The sequence below is a fragment of the Phaseolus vulgaris genome, chromosome 8 (assembly GCF_051622355.1).
Source record: "Phaseolus vulgaris cultivar YP4 chromosome 8, ASM5162235v1, whole genome shotgun sequence".
In the NCBI taxonomy this organism is placed as follows: Eukaryota; Viridiplantae; Streptophyta; class Magnoliopsida; order Fabales; family Fabaceae; genus Phaseolus; species Phaseolus vulgaris.
Genome location: NC_143505.1, coordinates 30,024,107 through 30,046,500, shown reverse-complemented (window position 1 = coordinate 30,046,500; position 22,394 = coordinate 30,024,107). Strand labels below are relative to the sequence as shown.

The following is a 22,394-nucleotide window of genomic DNA, read 5'->3' as shown; positions in this document are numbered from 1 at the left end:
TGTTCCTTTGTGCAAAAATTATGGATTATTTTTTTTTAGGTGAACCTTCAAAACTGCAATCATGTAAAAAAGCCCACCTTTTGGTTGAACTTGTGGAGGTCAAGATGCAACTTGTCCACAAAGACGAGAAAATAAGCCAACTAGCGAAAAGATTACAAAGACTAGAAGAAGCTCAAGCGAGGCAAATTCAAGAAAGGAGATTGGAGCTACCAAGAGCACCTAGACCATCCATGCACTATGGGAGTCAAGAACATGATGGGCTAGTGCACACTTTAGCAAAGCAGCACCATCAACACCACCATCAACCACAACATTCTTTTGATTTTGTAAAGTTACCTAGTTTTAGTCGGTCCAATGACCCTACTTTGTATTTAAAATGGGAAGCTAAAGTTGAACATCTCTTTAATGTGTATAAGGTCACCGAGGACCAAAAGGTTAGGTTAGCTTCCCTAATATTTTAAACTATGCCAACCAATCCTTGCATTATCTATATGTGAACAAACTAACTATGTTATTTATAGGAGTTCTAAATTCGAGGTCGAATTCTCTCAAACCTGGGGGGCATCATACAAACCAAGACAACAAGATGACCAAGGATGCACACTATGAAAGGTCATCTCAACATTCAAGTGAAGACCTCATCAGAGGGAGAAATGGACAAAGACCAGAGCATCTCAAGTTCTTCTTACTGCTCTACGTAAGAATAAAATCATGTTGTAAATAATTTGGGCTTACTTTAGGGGTCCAAATAGCATAGATAAGCTAGAATAAGGTGCCTTTAGCATAATAGGGGGTGTGGGTAGCATTTTAGCTTGTTCCTGGCCCTTTTGGAAGACATTTTGACCTAGTTTCTAGAATGACAAGTCACGAGGGATCCATGCACGTGGTGTGTATAGCGCATACAGACGCAACACGAGTGGATAACCTTGGGGGCGCTAAGATCCATTAGGGTTAGGGTTTCCGGGAAAGTTGCATGCATGGCACGTGAACACTTAGGGCACCCACAAGACATATGTCTTAACTGTTAACTTAGGATAATTCTAAGGTCCACCTTACGTGGCCCAATATAATAGTTCAAACCCTCGACGTCCGATCTCTCCCCCTTCTGGCGAGGTCTGATGTCGAGGTCTATGGTTCCGATGTCCGAAGGCTGACCAATATCCTGATAGGTGTGTCAGGGGCCCAACTTACGTGGCCCCCTTCCACTATCAGGCACCGGTGTGAGATGTCTGAGGTCAGCCACTGGAGTCGATGACCGAGGACTGGTCGGGACATATACTGTGAATAATTATAAAGATGTAAAATATTGACATACATTTATATCTATTAGATTATATTATGACTAATGTTCTCTCTAAAAAAATCTTATTAAAAAAAATCTAATCCAAATTTATAATTAAATAATTATTATTTATATAATAATTGAGGTGTTATATCAATAGTGCATAAAAATTTGTAAAGTTAAAGTTTTTAGTGTCGTGTATGTTGAGTACTAGAAAAAAAGATGATGTAAAGACAATCATGCTCTAAAAAGCTCTAACATTGCAGGATTCAACAATCCTTAATTGGTTGAACAATTATAAAAACAAGTCATTCCATGAAAAAAAAAACTAATGCTTTACATGTGATTCTATGTGAATTGAATAAGCTGCATGCAAAGGATTGAAAAGTTTTTAATGAAAAAATATGAGACTATAAGAGAATGAATATTACTTAGACATCTTTCACTGTGTGAAGTTGTTCTCTTTTACAGTAAGAGTTAACCAACTTATATTATCTTTGTGAAAGTTTTCTTGTAATTTTTAAATAAATTTGGTTGTGTTTCCTAAAGTGGCAATATGTACTTAACAAGAGGCGAAGTTGCACTTGTGTTTTATCCTAGGGAAAAATAAAGCGATTTTTAGGAGTCACTTTGTGCACTCAGGTGAGCTAGAAATAGTAATGTAAGAATACTTGTAATTAGTTTAATTAGTAGAACCCTTTACAATTTGTAAAGCGTAACTTATTGTAGTTCAATTATAACGAACCAATATAAAAACATAAAATGTTACATTACTAAGTTTATTGCTCATTTATAATCTCTTGGTTATCTAGTACACTTGTTGTGAAAATATTGCAAACTATTTTCAAACTAGTAGATGACCCTCTTTAAATATCTAATATAAGAATCATTACGAAAAGTTTTTCAAAGTGTTTTAAAATCTCTATTCAACCTCCTCTTCTAAAGCTAATCTTTATATTTCTAGGATCGTGTATGTAATGCATTAATAATATATTTATAGGTAGAATGATAGGATATGGACAATTAAAATTGTTTGTTCAGTCTTAAAAGAGATCATAGATCCATTACAAAAAATTTGGTGGAAGAGACCATAAATATGACAAATGTAAGATTGGTTGGAATATTCATAATCAGGTTTAACGAATTATGGTGCGACTTGTTGCACGCAATCATACATATCATGATTCAAACATGTACACCAATATAATACAAATTAAAACAAGTATTCAAAGTTTATGACAAATTATTCATAAAATTGAGTTGAGGTATAAAGATGATTGGTCGTCATAATTGATAAGTGTTTAATTTTAGTAATATTTTATATTAAAATATAAGCACTTATGAGGATTTATTGTTAATTTACATATAAAATAATCCCTAATTTATGAATTTATACCTTTTTATATTTTTTATGATCTTTATTTGAATAAGAGTATTTTATTCCCAAATTTTGGGTTAATTGCATATTTATAAGGAATAATGTAGATTTGGATTAAAGATTAATGATTTGAGCTAAAAAGATAAAGATGGAAGGTCTCAGACTTGGTAAAAGAAGCAAAGAAAGATTGGGCCTTTTTTATGTTTTATCATTTAGCCCATTAGCGCGACATAGGAAGCTACCTAACCCTAGAAAACTAGGATAAATAGAGGGTTAGAGGTTTAACCCTAGTGTGCCAGATTGAGAGGAAAACACCGTAGAGTGAATTGTAACCAATTGGGAGAATGGAAGGTGCTAGAAGTATGCGTAGCTAATTCTACCCTTTGGGATTGGGAGTAATATGCTCAAACTCTTATTGAGGTGATATCTTATATATTAATATTCAGTTCTTGATTGATTATTGGTATTGTTGTTTTACTTTTAACTTTCCGTGACAAATTGAGAATCTTAAATCTGATTGAGAGGTATTTTTAGGGTTTGGACCTAAACATCAATAATTGGCATATTTGAGTGCTACGGATAGACTTGAAATGTTAATTGTCATTAACGTCTGAGTGTGATTCTAAGTTGTTTTTATAAATATGCGAGGGATCGATATTTAGGAAAAATTCTTAAGGATTTTATATGCGAGAGATCGATATAAATGAATTTTCTATGGGCATGAATTTTAATCAAAGAACTCAATATTAACATGGTAATCAAAATACATGAGACTGAGAGAGATGAAACTTAATCCCTATTTTTCCAATTGAAGCAACTAATTCTTTGTTTGTTTTCTTATTGACCAATGCCAACACAATCACTTCTAAACTTATGTTTATATTTAGCGAATATTGTACTTGATAATTTACCGTTCCTTATGGGATCGATATCCATCCTTAGAGACAATTATTACTTCTGACAAATACGGTACAGTTACCGTAGAAAGTTATCAATAATATAGACAAAATTATGAGCATTAAGAGTAACTCCAAATATTATCTAAAATTGAGATAAATAAGAATGAAGATGTACATTAGAGAAGAGAGTCTTCCAATTGTTGCTATTATCACACACCTCATCACATTAAAAACACATGTCCCAATAATCCTTAAATGTCAACTTTAAATCATTACAAAGTGTTGAACTAATTTCATGTATCATGTTTTCAATTATTTTATCAATAAAATTCTTATTCTTTTACTATTTTATAAAAAAAATAAAATTTGCATCATTCTAATTATCAATCTTTAAATGTCATTACTCGACTAAATGACATAAACAATGCGCAGAATAATTAAGTTTGATAAAAATTAAATTAGTATAATTTAAAAATAAAAAACTAATAACTTGTTATCTTCACAAACTTTGCAAAAAAAACCCTTAGTTTTTCAGTTTTCAATATTTTTTTTTCAGGCTTATACACCGAGATTATGCACACCACATATTTACCACTGGTTTCAATAACATAAAGACTACACAAAAATAGTTGAGAATTGCTTCCTATACCTAATCTTTTTGAATCTGCACCCAACACAGTTTTAAATTTTTTAAAATCTCTTCATTCAAGAAATAAAGATTTTGAAAATAATATATTATAAAAAATAGATCCAAAAAAGATTATTATGTTTTGGGACTAAAATCCAAAAACAAAAGATAAGATCCCATTTTGGATTTAATAAAAAAAATTATTTTAAAAAAAAAAATCCAGAAACAAATTTTAGAAAAAGGGGAATCGAAATGTATTTTTATATGTATCATATTTTATTGAAGGACTTTTTCGTCTTTTCCAATTTTAGTGTTTAATTAAGGTTGAAAAAAAATAACCTTAATAAACTTAGGGATGGCAAAGCGGGGCGGGCCGTGCGAGCCGGCCTGCGGCCCGCTAGTAAAAAATGCGGGGCGGACTGACCTTTTCAACCCGCTAACCCGCATTAGCCCGCAACCCGCGCGGGCCAGCAGCGGGGTGGGGCGGGCTGGCTCGCTAACCCGCAAGAAAAAAAATTGACACTTAGCAGCAGTAAGGCAACATAATTAGGTTTTCACAAAATTTCAAAGAAAGAAACACAACACAATCGCGTCAATAATGTTTATGTTTAATGTTTTTGAATTAATGTTTATGTTTAATGTTTTGGAATTAGGTATTTTTAATGTTTTGGAAGTGGAAGAATAATGATATTTGATATTTATCTTAATGTCTAATGTTTGACTATATTTGGAAAGGAAGAAAAAGAATTTAGGTTTGATAGTAACAAATATATAGGTTTAATTTGACAATTTTTTAAGAACAAAATGTAAAAAAAAAAATTAAAAAAAAAGAACGCGTGCTAGCCCGCAAACCCGCAGGCAGCTCTTATGCGGGGCGGGTTGAGAATTCTAGCCCGCAATAACTTTGCGGGGCGGGCCAACCCGACCTGCATTTTTGCGGGCCAAGCGCGGGGCGGGCCAATGCAGGGCGGGCTGGCCCGCTTTGCCACCCCTAAATAAACCTGAAAAAAAAAATTATAAGAGTAACCAAGTTGTCATCAAAAACCTTTTTTTAACTTTGTCATAGTGTTTACAAGTTGACTGCTTCTTCCTGCACCTCCATCATTTCTTCGGTCATCTCTATACATTTTGAAATTCACAAATTTATCTTTCAGTAAAAAAATAAAAATAAAAGTAATATTTTATACTACAGATTACGTAATCCAGAAGTAAAAAATTACCACTTCTGGATTATGTAATCCAAAACATATTTAACCACTAAGAATACTGGATTACATAATCTAAAACTAAGAAAATAAATCTTTCGGATTACGTAATCTGGAAGTCAAAAATTATCACTTATGGATTAGGTAATCTAGAAGGTTTATTTTCTTAAATAAGTTTCAAATTATGTAATCTGGTATATTTAGTAGTTAAATAGATTCTGAATTACGTAATCTAGAAGTAATAATTTTGATTTTTGGATTACATAATTCAGTAAGTTTATTTTTTTAAATAAGTTTTGGATTATGTAATATAGTATTCTAAGTTGTTAAATAGATTCCCGATTAGATAATTCAAAAATATTATTTTTGAAAGTGATACTTTTTTACTTCTGTGATTTGTAGTGTAAAATATTATTTCTATTTTTATCGTTTTATTGATGATTAATTTTGGAAATTTCAAAAAATTTAAGGAAATGAACTAAAGAAGTGACTGAGGTTCATGAAGAAGGAGTCTTACAAGTTTATCAACATATACACCAATAAATGTTACTCTTGTATTCAACGACATAGCTACTATCATATCAAAGTTGATAAAAATAAATTTACTCTACCAACCAAAATCATTTCAAACAACACATTTTAATCAACTCATTCAATAAATTCATTAGAAATATTTAAAAACTACTATTTCAAATTACAATTAATTAATATTAATGCGTAAATTTAAATAAATTAAACTTAATGATAACAATAATTTCCATTTTTTTAATATAGTTATCAATATATTTGTAATATTTATCCATTTTTATAATAAATTTAAATTTACAATAATAATAACAAATTATCATATTTTATATTGATAACATTCTGGAAAGATCATTCAAATATACCTTTTTAACAAACTAATTTAATATAACTTATATAAAAAAAAATCAAAAAATTATATTAAAAATAAAATTAATTGATAATGTATATATAACTTTTAAATTAAGAATCACAAAATTATTATACTTATTAATAATAATAAATTTTCATTTTTCTAATATAGTAATCAGTATATTATAATGTTGATACATTTTTCTAATAAAATTCAAATAACTATTTAATAATGTTGATACATTTAAATATAGTAATCAGTATATTATAATGTTGATACATTAAGTCAGATTATAATAACTATTTAATAATTATATTACAATGATAACAATATAAATGAATGGTTAATGAAATAAATGAATTTATTTTGAGATTGGATAAAAAAGTAGAGAAAAAGCTGCCTCAACTAATCTCTGATTGCAAGTGAAATCCAAAACATAATTGTGAAACATTGATTTCCACGGCATAATATGGACACTTGGCCAATACAATTTTGTGCAAGTTATGAATCATATCACAGTAGCATGTCAATTCTTACCCAATCAACCTGCAAATTGCTGGATTTCAACTCCTAATTAAATTACATTACAGTTGCAATTTACCATTCCCCCTTCATTAATATACATTTATGATGCATCACCAATATACCTGGATCCTGGTTTCCATACAAGTGGGCTACACAAATCCTTAACACTCTCTTTCTTTCAGGATATTTATAAACAATTAAAATTCACAGTAACATACACTTTTAACAATTAAAAAATAATACAATTTTCATCTCATCCATCAAATTCGTGACAAACTTTCATAAATTTAACATACAGTTTTTTCTTTATTTACTTTAATACAAATAAGGTCATTTTCTTAGCACCTTCCAAATTAACTCCCTCAATTCAAACCGAGACTGAAGACACTAAAATAAATATAGGGATGGGGGATTCAGGAAAGCAATACTTTATTTGATTACAGAAACATGAATGCCGAAATACATTGATCAGGAGTGTGAAGTATACCTGTTGATTTAAAACTTCATAAATGTACACTTGTTTTTCTCACTTTCAATTTCCAATCACACAACAACTTCAATAAACTTAGTGGACGCTGATATTTTGGCAGCATCAGAGAGCTTGCTCCCCTCAACCTCCATTCTCCTCAACCGAGAAGAATTCTTAATAAATAGCTCAATAGCATGAGAATCTATTCCGAAACAGTGCATAATATCCACATTTTGAAGGTGTTTGCAGCTCCTAAGCATGGAAACCACAGCAACACTAGTGAGTCCCTTACATCCTCTCACCCTCAGATCAATCAAACGAATGCACGAAACCAGCATCGAAACAAACTCCTTGTCAAGCAACATTTCGTTATGCGACAAGTCCAGCTTCCTCAACTGCCTCAAATGCTGGCCCAAAGTGGCAAGCAGCCCAGACTCCCTCTCAACCACGTCACAGTTCACCAGGGCCAGTTCTTCAAGCCCGCCGCAAGCTCCGGCGAGGGCCTTCAGGCCCTGCCCGGTTACAAGACAACAGCTTTGAAGCCTGAGACTAGTGAGCTTATTGAAGTTGGCCGCCATCGCTAAGAGATGGCCGTTGTTGAGGTCCAGAGGGAGACGGAGGTCGAATTTGCAAACCTTGGAGCGGCACCGAGTTAAAAATTGCTGCAATCCCTCTCTGCTACCACCATCATGAACCAAGAGAAAATTTAGGAAGTGACAATGTTCCACAAGCTCCAAGAGAACCCCGTACACCACACTCCTGCAAGTTCTGAGCTCAATTTCATGAACTCCGTGCAAGCACTTCACGAAAGAAGAGTAAGGCCCTCCAATACCCTGGCAACTCTGAAGCTTCAGTTTCTTAAGCTTGGTGCATCTTCTCCACAACCAACCCAGCCCCCAATCATCGCTGCGAATCCCCACCACACAAAGACTCTCCAACCCCAACTCCACGTCAAAGTCTTGGCTTTCTTCACCGCTGTTGACCCCACCAGGATTCCCTTGGTCAGGGGACAGGGATATGGACAATTGTTTGAGGCAGGGGAAGGAGGGAACCCAGCTGAGAAATAGGGGCCTGGGGAGGGTGATGCAGAGGGATGTGAGACGGGGGAAGGAGGTGGAGAGAGAAAGGAGGGAGCATAGAGAAAGGGGGGTGGGGCAGAGAGAGAGAGCAAGGAGGTTGGAGCAGGAGGAGGAGATTAGGGAGAGTATGTGTGGGGAGAGAGAGAAGGGTGGAGAGAGGAAGAGAGAGAGGGAGGAGAGGAAGGGGTGGTGGGAGAGGAAGGAGGAGAGAGAAGCGACGGTAAGAGAAGAGTGAGGGGTGAGGCGGAGGGAAAGGGATGTTGTGGAGGAACGGTAGAGGTGAAGCCAGCGCTTGCAGACGAGGGCGACGGAGGAAGAGGAAGAAGGAGGGAGTTTCTGGAAAATTTCTTGCAACAACTCATCGTAGAGGCTCTTCTCCATCTCACCAATTCTCTCTCTCTCTGTCTCTTTGTGTTCTCTAGTTTTCGGTGTTGAGAAATAAACCCATTGTTCTAGGAAGGTCTGGTTTTTTTAAGAGAGAGAGAGAGAAAGAAAGTTGATTAGGTGAGAAGAAGAGAAGTGAGTTTCAAAGAGGCACCTTGCTTTTCACGCGGGAGCAGAGGACGTGCAAGTCACGTCCTTCCCATCAAATACAAAATAGATTACAAAGAAAGTAATAGCTTAAGTGCACCTTAAAATTTGAAAAGAAATTAATAATTATTCACATCCACTTCAAAAAATTAAATTCAGCTTCATTTAATCTAAAAATTTATATTCATAAGTTTACCAGTTATACATAAATATAAAATTTCTATACTTTCAACTAATAAAAAATTTATTAGTATAGTTTTTAAAATCACTTATCATAAGAATTAACAGAATAAGAACGATATACTTACTCTTTTAACTTATCACCAAAAATCACTATTAGAATTGTGATTTGTTAACTAATGATAGAACAAAGAAAATGAAGTTTGTTTTCTCTTCATCTAAGTTTTTTATAAAGATTTTCATGGAATAGAAAGCAATTTCCACTTTTTTTTATTATTAAGAAAATACAATAAAACATTTAAAATACATTAATGAAAAAATAAATTTGAGTAATGTTTTTAGCAAGTCAAATTTAATTAAAAATACTCAAATAGAAGTTAATTATATTTCTTATTGTTCATGGACAAGTTTAACATGCAAAATTTAGTTCATAAAAATATATATTTTTTTAGAAATAATTAATGATATAAAATAAATGTAGCTTATCATAGTAATATACGTCTAATAATTGTACTCTATGTCTAATTATGTGTAAATGAAATTCAATGTTTAATTTTTATTGTGGTCAAAAAAATAATTTCTTATTTTTTACATACAAAATATCTCTCAACTGATACTTTTGAATTTAATTTATCCAAAACATGAAAATCATTCAAATAAAATTTCCCTTTCAAAATTAAATATTTTTTCATATATAATTAAAAACATTTTATTAACATATTTAATTAAAAACATTTTATTAACATATTTAATTAAAAACATTTTATTAACATATTTAATTGTATTTAACTTTTGTTATATATAATCAAATCAAGTTAATCTAAGATGAAACACTGAAACACAGAATATGAGGATAATCATATCTTTCCTTTAACAAAATATGAAATAAAAAGATTTATCGTAAACAAATTCTTATAATGAACGCAATTTTCAAAAACAACAGGTGTACATGTCTGGATAGCTACCAAAATCACTTGTGATTTTTAAAAACATCCAAAAATTTAAAATAATAATTTATTCTAAATTATAAAAAATTTCGACTTGGTGCTGGTATAGAAGTTATGGTATCGTGGTGGATGCGAGTGGGTTTTCATCCCATGCTCCCTTGTCCAGTAGGGTTTGTGACACCTTTCACAACAATATTCAAAATCAAATCATAAAAAAACTATTCCATATAGAAAACATGCTAACTATTTTTCTCTTTCACTACAATATAATAAAACCTCTTTTTCCACACATTCATTCTGTGTTATTCACAGCCACACAACCTCCTTGCATTCATTTTGTGTTATTCACAGCCGCAGAAGCCACTCGCTCCTAGAAATGAGGCTTTCGTTTTAAACCATGATAAAATAAAATTGTAGTTCCTTGCATTTTACTTTAAATTGGTACTTAAGATTTTAAAAGTTTGAGCGTAATTAAAATTGTTATTTCTTATAGCTTTTTTAATTTATAACTTCGTATAAACTATTTCTCATGCTGTTTGTTTAAAGGTGAATAATTTTGTCGATTTTTATTTTATAGTTGTTCTTAGTGAGAAGTTCAGAGTTATAAGCTGAGTTGTGGAAAAGAAAACAAAATCCCTTTGTTGAGTTAGAGATTATTTATGGATGAGTTTTGGTAACAATGTTTGAATATCGAGTAAAAGTTTATTTACACAAATATTTTTTAATATTTAAGTCAGTAAGACTAAAAATGAAAATAACAAGAAAATTATAACATTTTTTTATAAATGTATGCATTTATAAGTTTTTGGATTTGTATAAACAAGCTGAGTAACATAAGATTTTTTTTTTTGTTAATTGTACTTCACTTGTCGAGTACTTAATTATTGAATTTGATTTGGTTATGTAAGATAGGTGGATATTATTTTTATTCTGATAAGCTTGAGAGTAGGTAGGTACAAGACTCCACTCTCAAAAGTTGATTAAATGAAGTTTTAAACAAGTGGAGAATTAGTTCACATTCTTTGTAGCGAAGAGTACTTCCGATTGGGCATCCAACAGGTAGCTTGTCTGCACGGTACGTCACTGGAGGACGACCGCTATGACATTGAGAAAGTGGTGGTCGAAGGAAAACTAGTGCCGACCAATCCTGGCGACATCAATGAAGAGGCTGAGGCGGAAACTCCGGGACCACAACCGGACGCCTCGTTCGAAGAATTAATGAATATGCCATAAGTAATTGCTGGACCCGGCATGTGGGCGTCGTACAATAGTTTTATTTTGGATTTGCTGATTGACCAGATTGATATTTGTGAACCTTGTAAGTAGATTTTATTAAGTTGGATGCCGGCCTAGGCGTAGTTGATTTCATTAGCAACAATGCGAGTTAATCCTGATGCCGAACGAGGCATAAGTAATTGCAAAATAAGTGAATTCTGATGCCGAACGAGGCGTAAATAAGCTTGACTACGTTAAAGTAATGGTAATGCGTATGCTGAACGAGGCATAAATAATTTTCTTTAAAGTAATAAGTTAATTTGGATGCCGAACGAGGCATAAATAACTTTCTTTAAAGTAACAAGTTAATTTGGATGCCGGACGAGGCATAAATAATCCTTATTACTTTAAAGTAACAAGTTAATTTGGATGCCGAACGAGGCATAAATAACCCTGATTACGTTAAAGTAATGTTAATTCGGATGCCGGACGAGGCATAAATAACCCTGATTAGGTTTAGTTCAGATGCCGAACGAGGCATAAACAATCCTTATTACGTTAAAGTAATGTTTATTCGGATGCCGGACGAGGCATAAATAACCCTGATTGGGTTTAATTCAGATGCCGAACGAGGCATAAATAATCCTTATCACGTTAAAGTAGTTTATTCGGATGCCGAACGAGGCATAAATAACCCTGATTACGTTTAAGTAATGTTAATTCGGTTGCCGGACGAGGCATAAATTGGGAGTAATAAAAGGAGTAGGAGACTGATTTTATTTTATAGTGCCTCGTTAAAACCTTCTCGGTCGTAAACCTTCCTTAGGGAAAAACCGATCGAGCGAGGAAAGAGTACACTTTTTATTAAGTTCAACTGTAATAAAATTTGAGATGCGTGGCATTCCACGTTCTCGGTATGTCTTTCCCAGATAAATGTTCTAAGTAATAGGCTCCACCGGCTGCCGTATCTACTATGCGGAAAGGTCCTTCCCAATTGCTAGAGAACTTGCCTCCTTCCTTCCGAGCGCTGCTCCGCATTCGCCATACTAAGTCGCCTTTGTGGAACAATCTTGGTTTAACTTTGGAGTTGTATCGTCTGGCCGCCCGAATTTTGCATGCTTCTTCTCTAATTCTACACTTGTCCCGGAGTTCGTTGATGAGATCGAGGCCGACCAAGAGGCTTTCCTTGTTTAGATCAAGATCAAGGGTTTGCCGGCGGAGAGAGGGTTCGCCAATCTCGCCGGGGATCATAGCTTCAGTGCCATACGTTAGGCTGTACGGCGTTTCTTGTGTAGTCGTCTGAGGAATACAGCGATATGCCCATAAGACTTCTAAGAGTTCTTCAGTCCAGTTGCCCTTTGCTGGGCCGAGACGTTTCTTCAGTTCGTTCAAAATGACCTTGTTTGCAGCTTCTGCTTGTCCGTTTGTTTGCGGATGTTCGACTGAACTAGCGATGTGTTTGATGTGGAGCTTCTCGTAAAATTCAGCTAACGTTCGGTCGGTGAATTGCCGACCGTTATCGGTGATGATGATTTGTGGAAGCCCGATGCGGCAAACGATATTTTTCCATACGAAATTTTGAACATTGCGGGCGGTGATTGCAGTCAGGGGCTCGGCTTCGATCCACTTGGTGAAGTAATCAATGCCGACTAGTAAGAATTTACACTGGCCTTTACCGGGGGCGAAAGGACCAATGATGTCCATACCCCATTGGACGAACGGCCAAGGTGATAACATAAAATGGAGTTCCTCAGGCTTTTGATGGGACAAAGTGCCAAACTCTTGGCATTTAAGACATTTTTGGACGAAATTGGTGCAGTCACCTTGGACGGTCGGCCAGTAGTATCCGGCCCGGAATACCTTGGCAGCCATTGTCCGTGCGCCGGAGTGAGTTCCGCAAATTCCTTCGTGCAACTCTTGGATGACATAGGAAGCTTGGTCTGGTGTCAAACATTTAAGGAGTGGTTGGGTATAACCTCGGCGATAAAGGTCGTCGCCGATTAAGACAAAACGGGCAGCCTGCAGCTTCATGGTTTTTTCGCCGAGAGGACTACATGTGCCGTCGAGTAAATATTGCTTGATTGGGGTAATCCAAGTAGATTCCGCATCGGTCGTTAGGCATTCCTGTAGGTCGATGCTTGGGCGTGCAAGCGTAACATGGATGACCGACTGATGCATTCCTTTACACTTCGTGGTTGCTAACCGGGACAGGGCGTCCGCGCGAGTATTGTGATCGCGTCGAACATGCTACATAGAAATTTCAGAAAAGGTGCTCATCGACTGTTTGACTAAGTGATAATATCGCTGTAAAAAGCTTTCTCGGACTTCATATTCGTCATTAAGTTGACCGATGACTAGCCTGGAATCACTTTTACAAATTAACTTAGTGATTTCCAATTCTTGAGCGAGGCGTAGACCGGCTAAAATGGCTTCATATTCGGCCTGATTGTTTGAAGTTTTGAAGTCAAATTTTAGGGCTTGCTCGATGACAATCTCGCCGGGACCTTCCAAAACGACTCCAGCGCCACACGACCTTTCGTTGGAGGAGTCGTCCACGTATAGGACCCACGATGAGTGTTCAGTCTCGGCTGAGGAAGGAGTGAGTTCGGCTGCGAAATCAGCAAGAGCTTGCGACTTGATGGCCCCTCGTGGTTGGTACTGAATATGGAATTCGGACAGTTCTATCGTCCATCCGATCATTCGTCCGGCTAAATCTGGTTTAGTGAGAATTTTTACGATGGGGTAATTTGTCCGAACAATAATACGATGATTTTGAAAATACATCCGCATTCGTCGGGCGGTAATAACGAGAGCCATAACTACTTTTTCGATCGTTTGGTATCGGATTTCGGCGCCATGGAGGGTGCGGCTGACGAAATAAACTGGTCGTTCTTCCAAATTAATTTCTTGCACTAAGACCGAACTGACGGCTTCGTGTGAAACAGCGAGGTAGACTATAATGGGCTCTCGGACGTCCGGTTTCTGGATGACCGGCGGGGAAGATAGAAAAGTTTTCAATTGGAGGAAAATTTCTTCGCTTTCGGTCGACCATTCAAAGCGGGATGCTTTTTTCAATAGTCGGACGATGGGTCTCGTTCGTTCGGCAAGTTTAGGAACAAATCTGGATAAAGTGGTGAGTCGGCCGATAAGTCTCTGAATTTCCTGAATGGAGTTGGGACTTCTCATTTCGGAGATAGCTTTACATTTCTCGGGGTTAGCTTCGATGCCTCTATGAGTTAGCATAAAACCTAAGAACTTCCCCCCCTCGATGCCGAACGCACACTTGTCAGGATTGAGTTGCATCTGGTGTTGGCGGAGGGCCTGAAAAACTTCTTTTAGGTCAGCAATGTGTTGTTTGCATGAGTCGGACTTGACAACAATGTCATCGACATAGACTTCAACATTCCTGCCGATCATGTCGTGGAATACATGGTCCATTAGTCTTTGATAAGTGGCCCCGACATTTTTGAGTCCGAAGGGCATAACTTCATAGTAGAAGTTATTGGAATCAGTCATGAAGGCTGTCTTCTTTCGGTCGGCCGGGTGCATTTGGATTTGATTATAACCTGAGTAGGCGTCAAGGAAACTGAGGATGTGATGTCCGGCTGCTCCATCAACGAGACGATCAATGGTAGGTAGAGGGTAAGAGTCTTTTGGACATGCCTTATTGAGGTCCGTGTAATCAACACACATTCGCCATTTTCCGTTTGCTTTCTTTACCATAACAACGTTGGCGAGCCATGTGGTGTAATGGGCTTTCCGAATGAATCCAGCTTGTAATAATTTATCTGCTTCGTCACGTGCGGCTTGACGTCGTTCCTCGCCTACATGTCTTTTCTTTTGAGCTATTGGCCTAGCTTCTTTATACAGTGATAGTTAGTGAGTGATAACCTGTGGGACTACGCCAGGCATATCCGCGGCCGTCCAGGCGAACAGGTCGGCATTTTTAACGAGTGTCGTTCCAATGGCCGTTCGGTCGTCTGGCTTCAGCGAAGTGCCAATGTGCGTAGTGTGGCGATCATCGCGAAGCGGGAATGGATGCAAGTCTTCTCCTGCTTCCATACGGGGATCGTCCATACGAGGGTCGAGGTCAACAAGGGCTATCATCTGACAACGGGACATGTGCCGTCCGGAACGCCGAGTGGGGGATCGTCCTCGTTTTTGTGGGACTCGGTCGTCCGGATTGGTTGTGTAGAGTCGTCGAGTTGGCTCACTTTTCAAACTTGCGACATAACATTCTCTAGCGGTTTTTTGATCGACATGGATGGTTGCAATGTCGTTAGTGGCCGAAGGGAATTTCATGGCTAAGTGTGGGGTGGAGACAATGGCTTTTAATCTGTTGATGGACGGTCGGCCGAGCAGGATGTTGTAGGAAGTCTGGGCGTTAACCAGTAGATATCGTACGTTTATTGTTTTGTGGAGACCGTCTTCGTCACCAAAGGTTGTATATAAGTCTATATACCCCTTAGTGTCGACCCGTTCACCTGAGAACCCTACAATTTGTTCGTTATAGGGTTGAATATCTGATTCTGGGATACGCATTTTCTTGAAAATTTCCCAGTATAATATGTCGACCGAGCTACCTTGGTCGACCAAGGTTTTGGCGATTGCGAACTTGTCAATTTCTACAGTGATTACCATAGGGTCGTCCTGGGCTGGATCTATAGCTGTAAAGTCATCGTCAGTGAAGGTGATCGGAGGTATGTGTGGACGCCTCCTTGTGGTAGCATGAGCGGACTGGATGTCCCTGAGATGTTTCTTTCGGGCGGAATTTGAGCACCCGCCACCGGCAAAGCCTCCAGCTATATAATTTGCTTCGTGGTTCGGTTCGCCCAAGTTAACGGGTCCAGCAATCATGTTGATGACTTCGCGGACTCGTTGGCGAGGACGGGTGTTTCGGTCGGGACTTGTGCTGCGGGCGCGTGTATGCCGAACGGGGCTTTCACTGCGTTTCCGCGAAGCCTGGTTATGGTCGGTTCGGCGTTTGTAATCGTTACGGTATGACCGGTCGACACCACGAGATGAACGGTCGGTACTCCGTGGTGGGGATCTTGAATTTCTTGTCCTCTTAACGAACTGTCTCAAATGACCAGCCTGGATGAGCTCTTCGATTTTGTCTTTCAACGCCTGACATCCTTCGGTCGTGTGGCCGAAGTTTCGATGGTATTGACAATGCTTAGCGGTGTCTGCATTCGGTGGCGTTTGATATTGCTTCAATATCGGGATTAAGTCTGTTTGTAGTGCTTCATCTAGGGCTCGTCCCCTCGGCAGAGTTAAGGGGGTATAACTGTTAAACCTGGGATTCGGCCTCCTCTGCTTCGGTCGGATCTTGGAGTGATTCGGACGGTTCGTTCGGTCTCGACTTCTCTTTCTTTGTTCGGGGTTTGATCTTTGAGGACTCCAGATCCGACGGTTTTGAACCGTTGGTGGTAATCGATGTGTTCTTCGATTTGCATGAATTTGGTTGCTCGAGTTCGAAGGTCTTCCATGTCTTGAGGCGGCTTCTTGATGAGACTTTCAGTAAAACGGCTCGGCCGGATGGCCGAGACCAAATGGTGCAATGCAACTTCCTGCTTGAGTCCTCGGATGTGCATACATGCTTTGTTGAACCTATCTAGAAAAGTTCTGAGAGATTCACCTTTTTCTTGTTGTACCGCTAGGAGAGACATGGAGGACATGTGATGCGGTCGGCTGGTGGCATATTGAGTGGAGAATTTTACAGCTAAGATGTCAAAGTCGTCAATGGAGTTTGGAGGCAGCTCTGTAAACCAAGTGAGAGGTTCTCCCTGAAGGGACGTGGGGAATACTTTACACCACACATTATTATCTGTGGTATACAAAGTCATTTGTGTCTTGTACACATTTAAATGCTCGTCCGGGTCGGTCGAGCCGTCATAGAGTTTAATAGCGAGACCTCTCCATTTGTCAGGAAGTGGTGTGGTGATAATTTCGTCTGTAAAAGGATGACCCCTTTTACTGGACTTTCGTTCGACTGTTTCAGCTCTGGAAGCAGGATTGGTATTGGTCGGTGTAGGTATGAGAGAGGCGGTTCGGTCGGCCATATGGGATTGGCCTTCTCGTTCGGGATTATCGACCTGTTGCTGGAGTCGTGTATTCTGCTCTCTCAATAAGGCGATTTCTTCTTCTTGGCGGCGTCTATCTTCTTCATGTTGCCGATGGTCTTCCATCCCCTTTTGTCGCAGTTCCTCCATCTGAGCTTGGAGGGTTTGAATCATAGTCATCTGTTCTGCCATAGCGTCGTTGTTGTTTCTTGTCGCAACCATTATATCTTCAAAAAGTTGAAGATTTGCCTCGGCCCCACGGTGGGCGCCAATTGTACCTGAGTAGAGAGATGGGGCCCAGGCACGGTCGGTTGATGTAGTGTAGTTGCTGACGTGTCGGTCTTCTTCTTTTTAGGTCGGTCGCTCCTTCTTGGTGTCTCCTTCGGTCGGGCGGGGGAGGGTACCTGCGAAGACACTCCGACGCTCAAGTAAGTGTGAGATTCTAAGTGTGGTTTAGTCAGTGAGTGAAAAACGTACCTTTCTCTGGCTTAAGCACATATTTATAGGATTGCCTAATGGGCTTTCTATTCCTTGGGCTCAGGGTAGTTGTGGATAGGTCCTGTCAATCGTGCTCCGAAATGTCCGGGGAACATATCTTCTTTAAACGCGCATTCCTTATTCTTCGGAGGTGTATCTTAACCACTTTTAGTTGTCATACATGCCTCACATTTATTGTGGCTTCAGTCGGTCGGCCAGGTTCGTCCGGTGCCTACCGATACAAGTAGGTACAAGACTCCACTCTCAAAAGTTAATTAAATGAAGTTTTAAACAAGTGAAGAATTAGTTCACATTCTTTGTAGGGATAACCAAGTTTTGTATAGGATTGACTTTTTTCACAATCGACTTATATATGGCTGACCTTTTGCGAATGATAGCTAAACATGTTTGAAAGTTTTTCAAATTATCCATAAGAACTTTAAATTTCTTACCATAAATAAATAAGTGTATATTTTTAACTAACTCAAACACAACTTTAAAGTAGGTTGGGTGTCGTTCCCAATATTAGAGGTGGCAATGCGGGCTCATTCATTCTACATAAGTACATCTTACGTTTGGTCCGTCCCACATAAGGAGTATGGACTTATTTCATTGGTTCGCCCGCATAAGAGGTAGTCCGTGAGACTGTGGATCAGCCCGCATAAGGAAAATATTTTAAAAAAAATTATTAATTATAAAAAAAACCTAGTTCTGCTGTTAAAAAAATAAAATTTTATTGTTTTAATTTATTCAATTAGGATAAAAATATGAATTCAAATGAGGATTGTTAAAAGGTTTGATTAAAAATAATTAGTTTTTGTTTTGTATCTATTTTCTATTTTCCCTATTTATATATGTAAATGTATATGGGTATCTTATTAAAGTTTTGCTACAAAATATTTTAATGACGATAACTAATTTTTTAACGAGTATCTTATTGAAATAGCTCTTTATATTATTATTTTTTATTAACAAATTTTAAATATAAGACTTTACTTAAAACTAAATCCACTATCACTCTTAATATTAACTTTTTTAAATGATTAAAATAAAAATATTCTTTTTTTTAGTATATTAAGTTGAATGTTTTTAAAATAAAATAAGATAAAGGTCACACGGTAACAATGGGTGAGTGGGGTATGATTTTTTTTTTTACAAAAAAATAAAATAATTATTTTTTTATTTATGCGGGACAGGCCTAAGCGGGTCGGCGGACTAGATTAGTGAACCCACCCCGCGCTTTTTGGTAGCGGACTATGGGCCGACCCGCATGGCCCACCTTGTATTGTCATCCCTACCCAATATGGTCCAGTCTTCATCATTTATATTTCTTCATTCAAAAAATTTAAAAGGGAAAATTTTCAAAATTAAGAGCTCACACAAGGATGCCATGAAGAATTTATTTTTTTTCCATTCATATCTCACTCATTAGTTTTCATTCTACTAGCAAAGTACAAATAAGTTTAAATCAAGAGCACAATACTTGCTTAGTGTTGATAAGCGGATAGATATTGAGATTATAAAAGATCTTCATTATGTAATTAGAAATAAAAGTCTACTCAGTTTAAGGATAATAAAAAAAATTTATTCACCTTCTTGGAGTATTGACCTCATTTTTTTAATGCAAATGGGAAAATTTTACTGCATGCAATTGAGTTATTTCAATAATGACTATTATGAAAATCTTTTTTCTTGTATTAGATGTGTTTAATTGTTCTAGTTTTTAAAAGCATAAAAAGTATGAGATTGATAATATAATATAGCATAAAGACTAGCTATCATATCATATTAGAAAAAAGACCATAAAATTCAAATAATCAAAGTAAGAAGACACAAGAGTATATTGATAGACATTCATGCAATAAAACTAGACTCATGTGAGTCTTATGAAAAATAATTTAAGAAAATGATTTTAGTCCAAAGAAAACAAAATGTTTCAAATGTTTCATTATACATGGAATATCTTAATCTTATCTCTTTCTCTCTCTATATGAACTACATACAAATCTTTCTCCCTCGTTTTCATAAGAAAAAAGTGGGAGGTATAAGTAATGACTACAGAAGCGGTGTGTGAATGACTTCAACAAGTTGTAATTAAGGATTTGTTTTGAAAGGTGATGGTAGATTGTGGTAGTGTTTGAGAGGATGAACGGATATTGGTCGAGGGAACTACTGTTATATGTTGACAAACTCGAGAATGTTATGGCTATTAGAGAAAATTCCACTAGCCACTATTTTGATTAAGTGCTAGAAACAACAAAGCATAAAACATGGTCATGTTTTATCTATAAGATGCAAGCATTTTCTCAACAAACAAAACATGTAAGGAGCAAGTGTTCCATCTATCAAATGATATAGCATTGTGCAATCTTGTTTTTATGTTTGATAAGAATTGTGATTCTCATACGATATACACATTTAAGCTAACATAGTAGTTCTCGAATATTTGTATGTTTAATCTATGTTGTTGGGAATGCTTGTTTCATACGTCTGACTAAGAAGATCTGAAAAATCTTACATCATATTACCGATCTCTTGGAACACGAGCTAAAATTGCTTTGCTTAAAAAACTTATAAGTTCTTACTTTGTCAACTTGAAAAACTCTATATGTTTCATACGACTATGTGCTTTACTCAATTTCAAGTGAAGAAACTATATCCAAGGAAAGATAACTCCATCCCACTATTGGGATGTTGCTTAAAGAATAGGAGATCACTTAATGCATGCATGGAGCACATTTAATGCATCTTCTAAGTCCAAACTCATCAAACACAAGGAAGACATGCAAGTGATTTTAAAGCTTCCCAACGACTAAAAAAAGGATTTGCAATGACTATTTTTTCCAACACCTATATAAATTTATCATTCAAGAAGAATAGCAAAAGAATTTTGAACTGCAAAAGTGATAAATGTTATCAAAATTATTTTGTGCCCTAAAATAGCTTCGTAAGAACATTACTGTGTTCTTTTAGCAAACTAGAAGAGAGTCATTAATCTTCTAAATGTTGAAAGATGCAACCCATCTCTAATAAAAAAATCTCATGATCTTTTGATCACAACTCAAACAATTTCTTTGTCTTATCTAGAAGTGCCTTGTTGTTAAAGAATACTCGGGTTTTAGTCAAAAGTGACTAATTGTTAAAGAATACTTGTCAAGTTAGCTAGGAATGACTATATTCCGAAATAATATTTGTAAATATTAGTCAGGAGTGACTATGAGCCAAAAGAATACTCGTTTGTATCTTGAAATTGTAGTTTGCATGGTGAAACTCAATCAGTTGATTGAGTTCTAAACATTATCTATGCTATCAAACGAACCAATATAAAAACATCTTGAGTAATTTCTTCCACCCCTTACTTATATTGTATGTTATAACCCCTACACTAACTTAAGCAGGTGAATTTTGAACTCAGTTTGTAAAAATCTTTGTCACTTCGTCTTTCATTCAGAAGATACTTGCAAAAATTTAAAAAAAAATTAAAACACAAATCAACCCTCTCTTATTGTGTTTTACCTATTTTTCACAATGACACATTTGTTTACCTAGAAAACTAGCCATATGTGATATTTTTTTAGATTGGTGATACACAGTGAACATGGATTAAACTTGTTCCAAAGTCACAAACAGAGGTGAGGATGCCATGAAGAAGGTCATACAAGATATATGATGAATACTAGTAAAATCAGATTGACGCAACAACTGATGGTCTCTACTAGGATTGAGAAAGAGAAACAACCTTTGCATCTACTTTAGCTTTAGCGGTTGCTATTGCTTTAGCATTACCTTCAACATTAACTTTAGCCTCTACAATAACTTAAGTTTTGGCCTTTGGTACAACTTTTGCATCTACTAGAAATTTAGATTTTGCTTAATATCATTCAACTTCAAGTTGTTCAACTTCCTTAACTTTTTTATTTTCTTCTTCGTGTTAATTGGCATAAGCAGATTCAACCTTCTCGTGAAGGTAAGGAACAAACAAATAAGTGAGAGCGTCTACATTAATAAGCACACGATACTTAATGATATGATCATGGTAATATAGAAAATAAATATGGGAGTCATCAAAGTTTTTCATTTGTGGACAATCAAAGACGTAGATTCCCTTAGTGTTCATCTTTGAGGCCTAAGCATCAAAATTTGATGAACCAACACCAGTATTTAGTAAAGGTTGATAAGATGATATGGATGGTAGCTGGTTGAGGTGTTTTTACCAGAGGAAGGTTGATAGGAGATAACAAACTAGCAAATAAACGAAAAAAATATTCAAAAACCTAATACAAATAGACAACTAAGTAAACTACTCCAATAAAAAAATGACAACAAAATAAATAAAATAAAAACTGAAAAGAAATAACCATGTCATTCAGTTATGTGTTAAATTCATCATCTACATCAGCCATGAATGGTCGATCCTGCTTCATGTGTTGAATCTGCCCCGCCCCCAAAAAAAGTAACTAGTAATAGTTGTCCCCAAGCCAAGCAACATAAGCATCAAATTGATCAGAAAAAGGCATGTAGGGATTATGTTGCCCTCGAGGGAAATTTTGATATATATCTTGTTGAAGCCTCACTATCCCTCTATGATTGGCATTTTCATGCATTTGTATATGTTCCCATGTAGCTCTTTGTTCCAACTG

General features: G+C 36.5%; 1 protein-coding gene across 1 annotated transcript; it reads right to left on the bottom strand.

Moving 5' to 3' along the window:
- Positions 1-7,206: 7,206 nt before the first annotated feature.
- LOC137825787 (RNI-like superfamily protein) lies at positions 7,207-8,869 on the bottom strand. The gene has a single exon (XM_068631577.2). The coding sequence runs from the start codon at positions 8,721-8,723 to the stop codon at positions 7,338-7,340; it is 1,386 nt and encodes a 461-aa protein (XP_068487678.1). The 5' UTR covers positions 8,724-8,869; the 3' UTR covers positions 7,207-7,337.
- Positions 8,870-22,394: the final 13,525 nt, after the last annotated feature.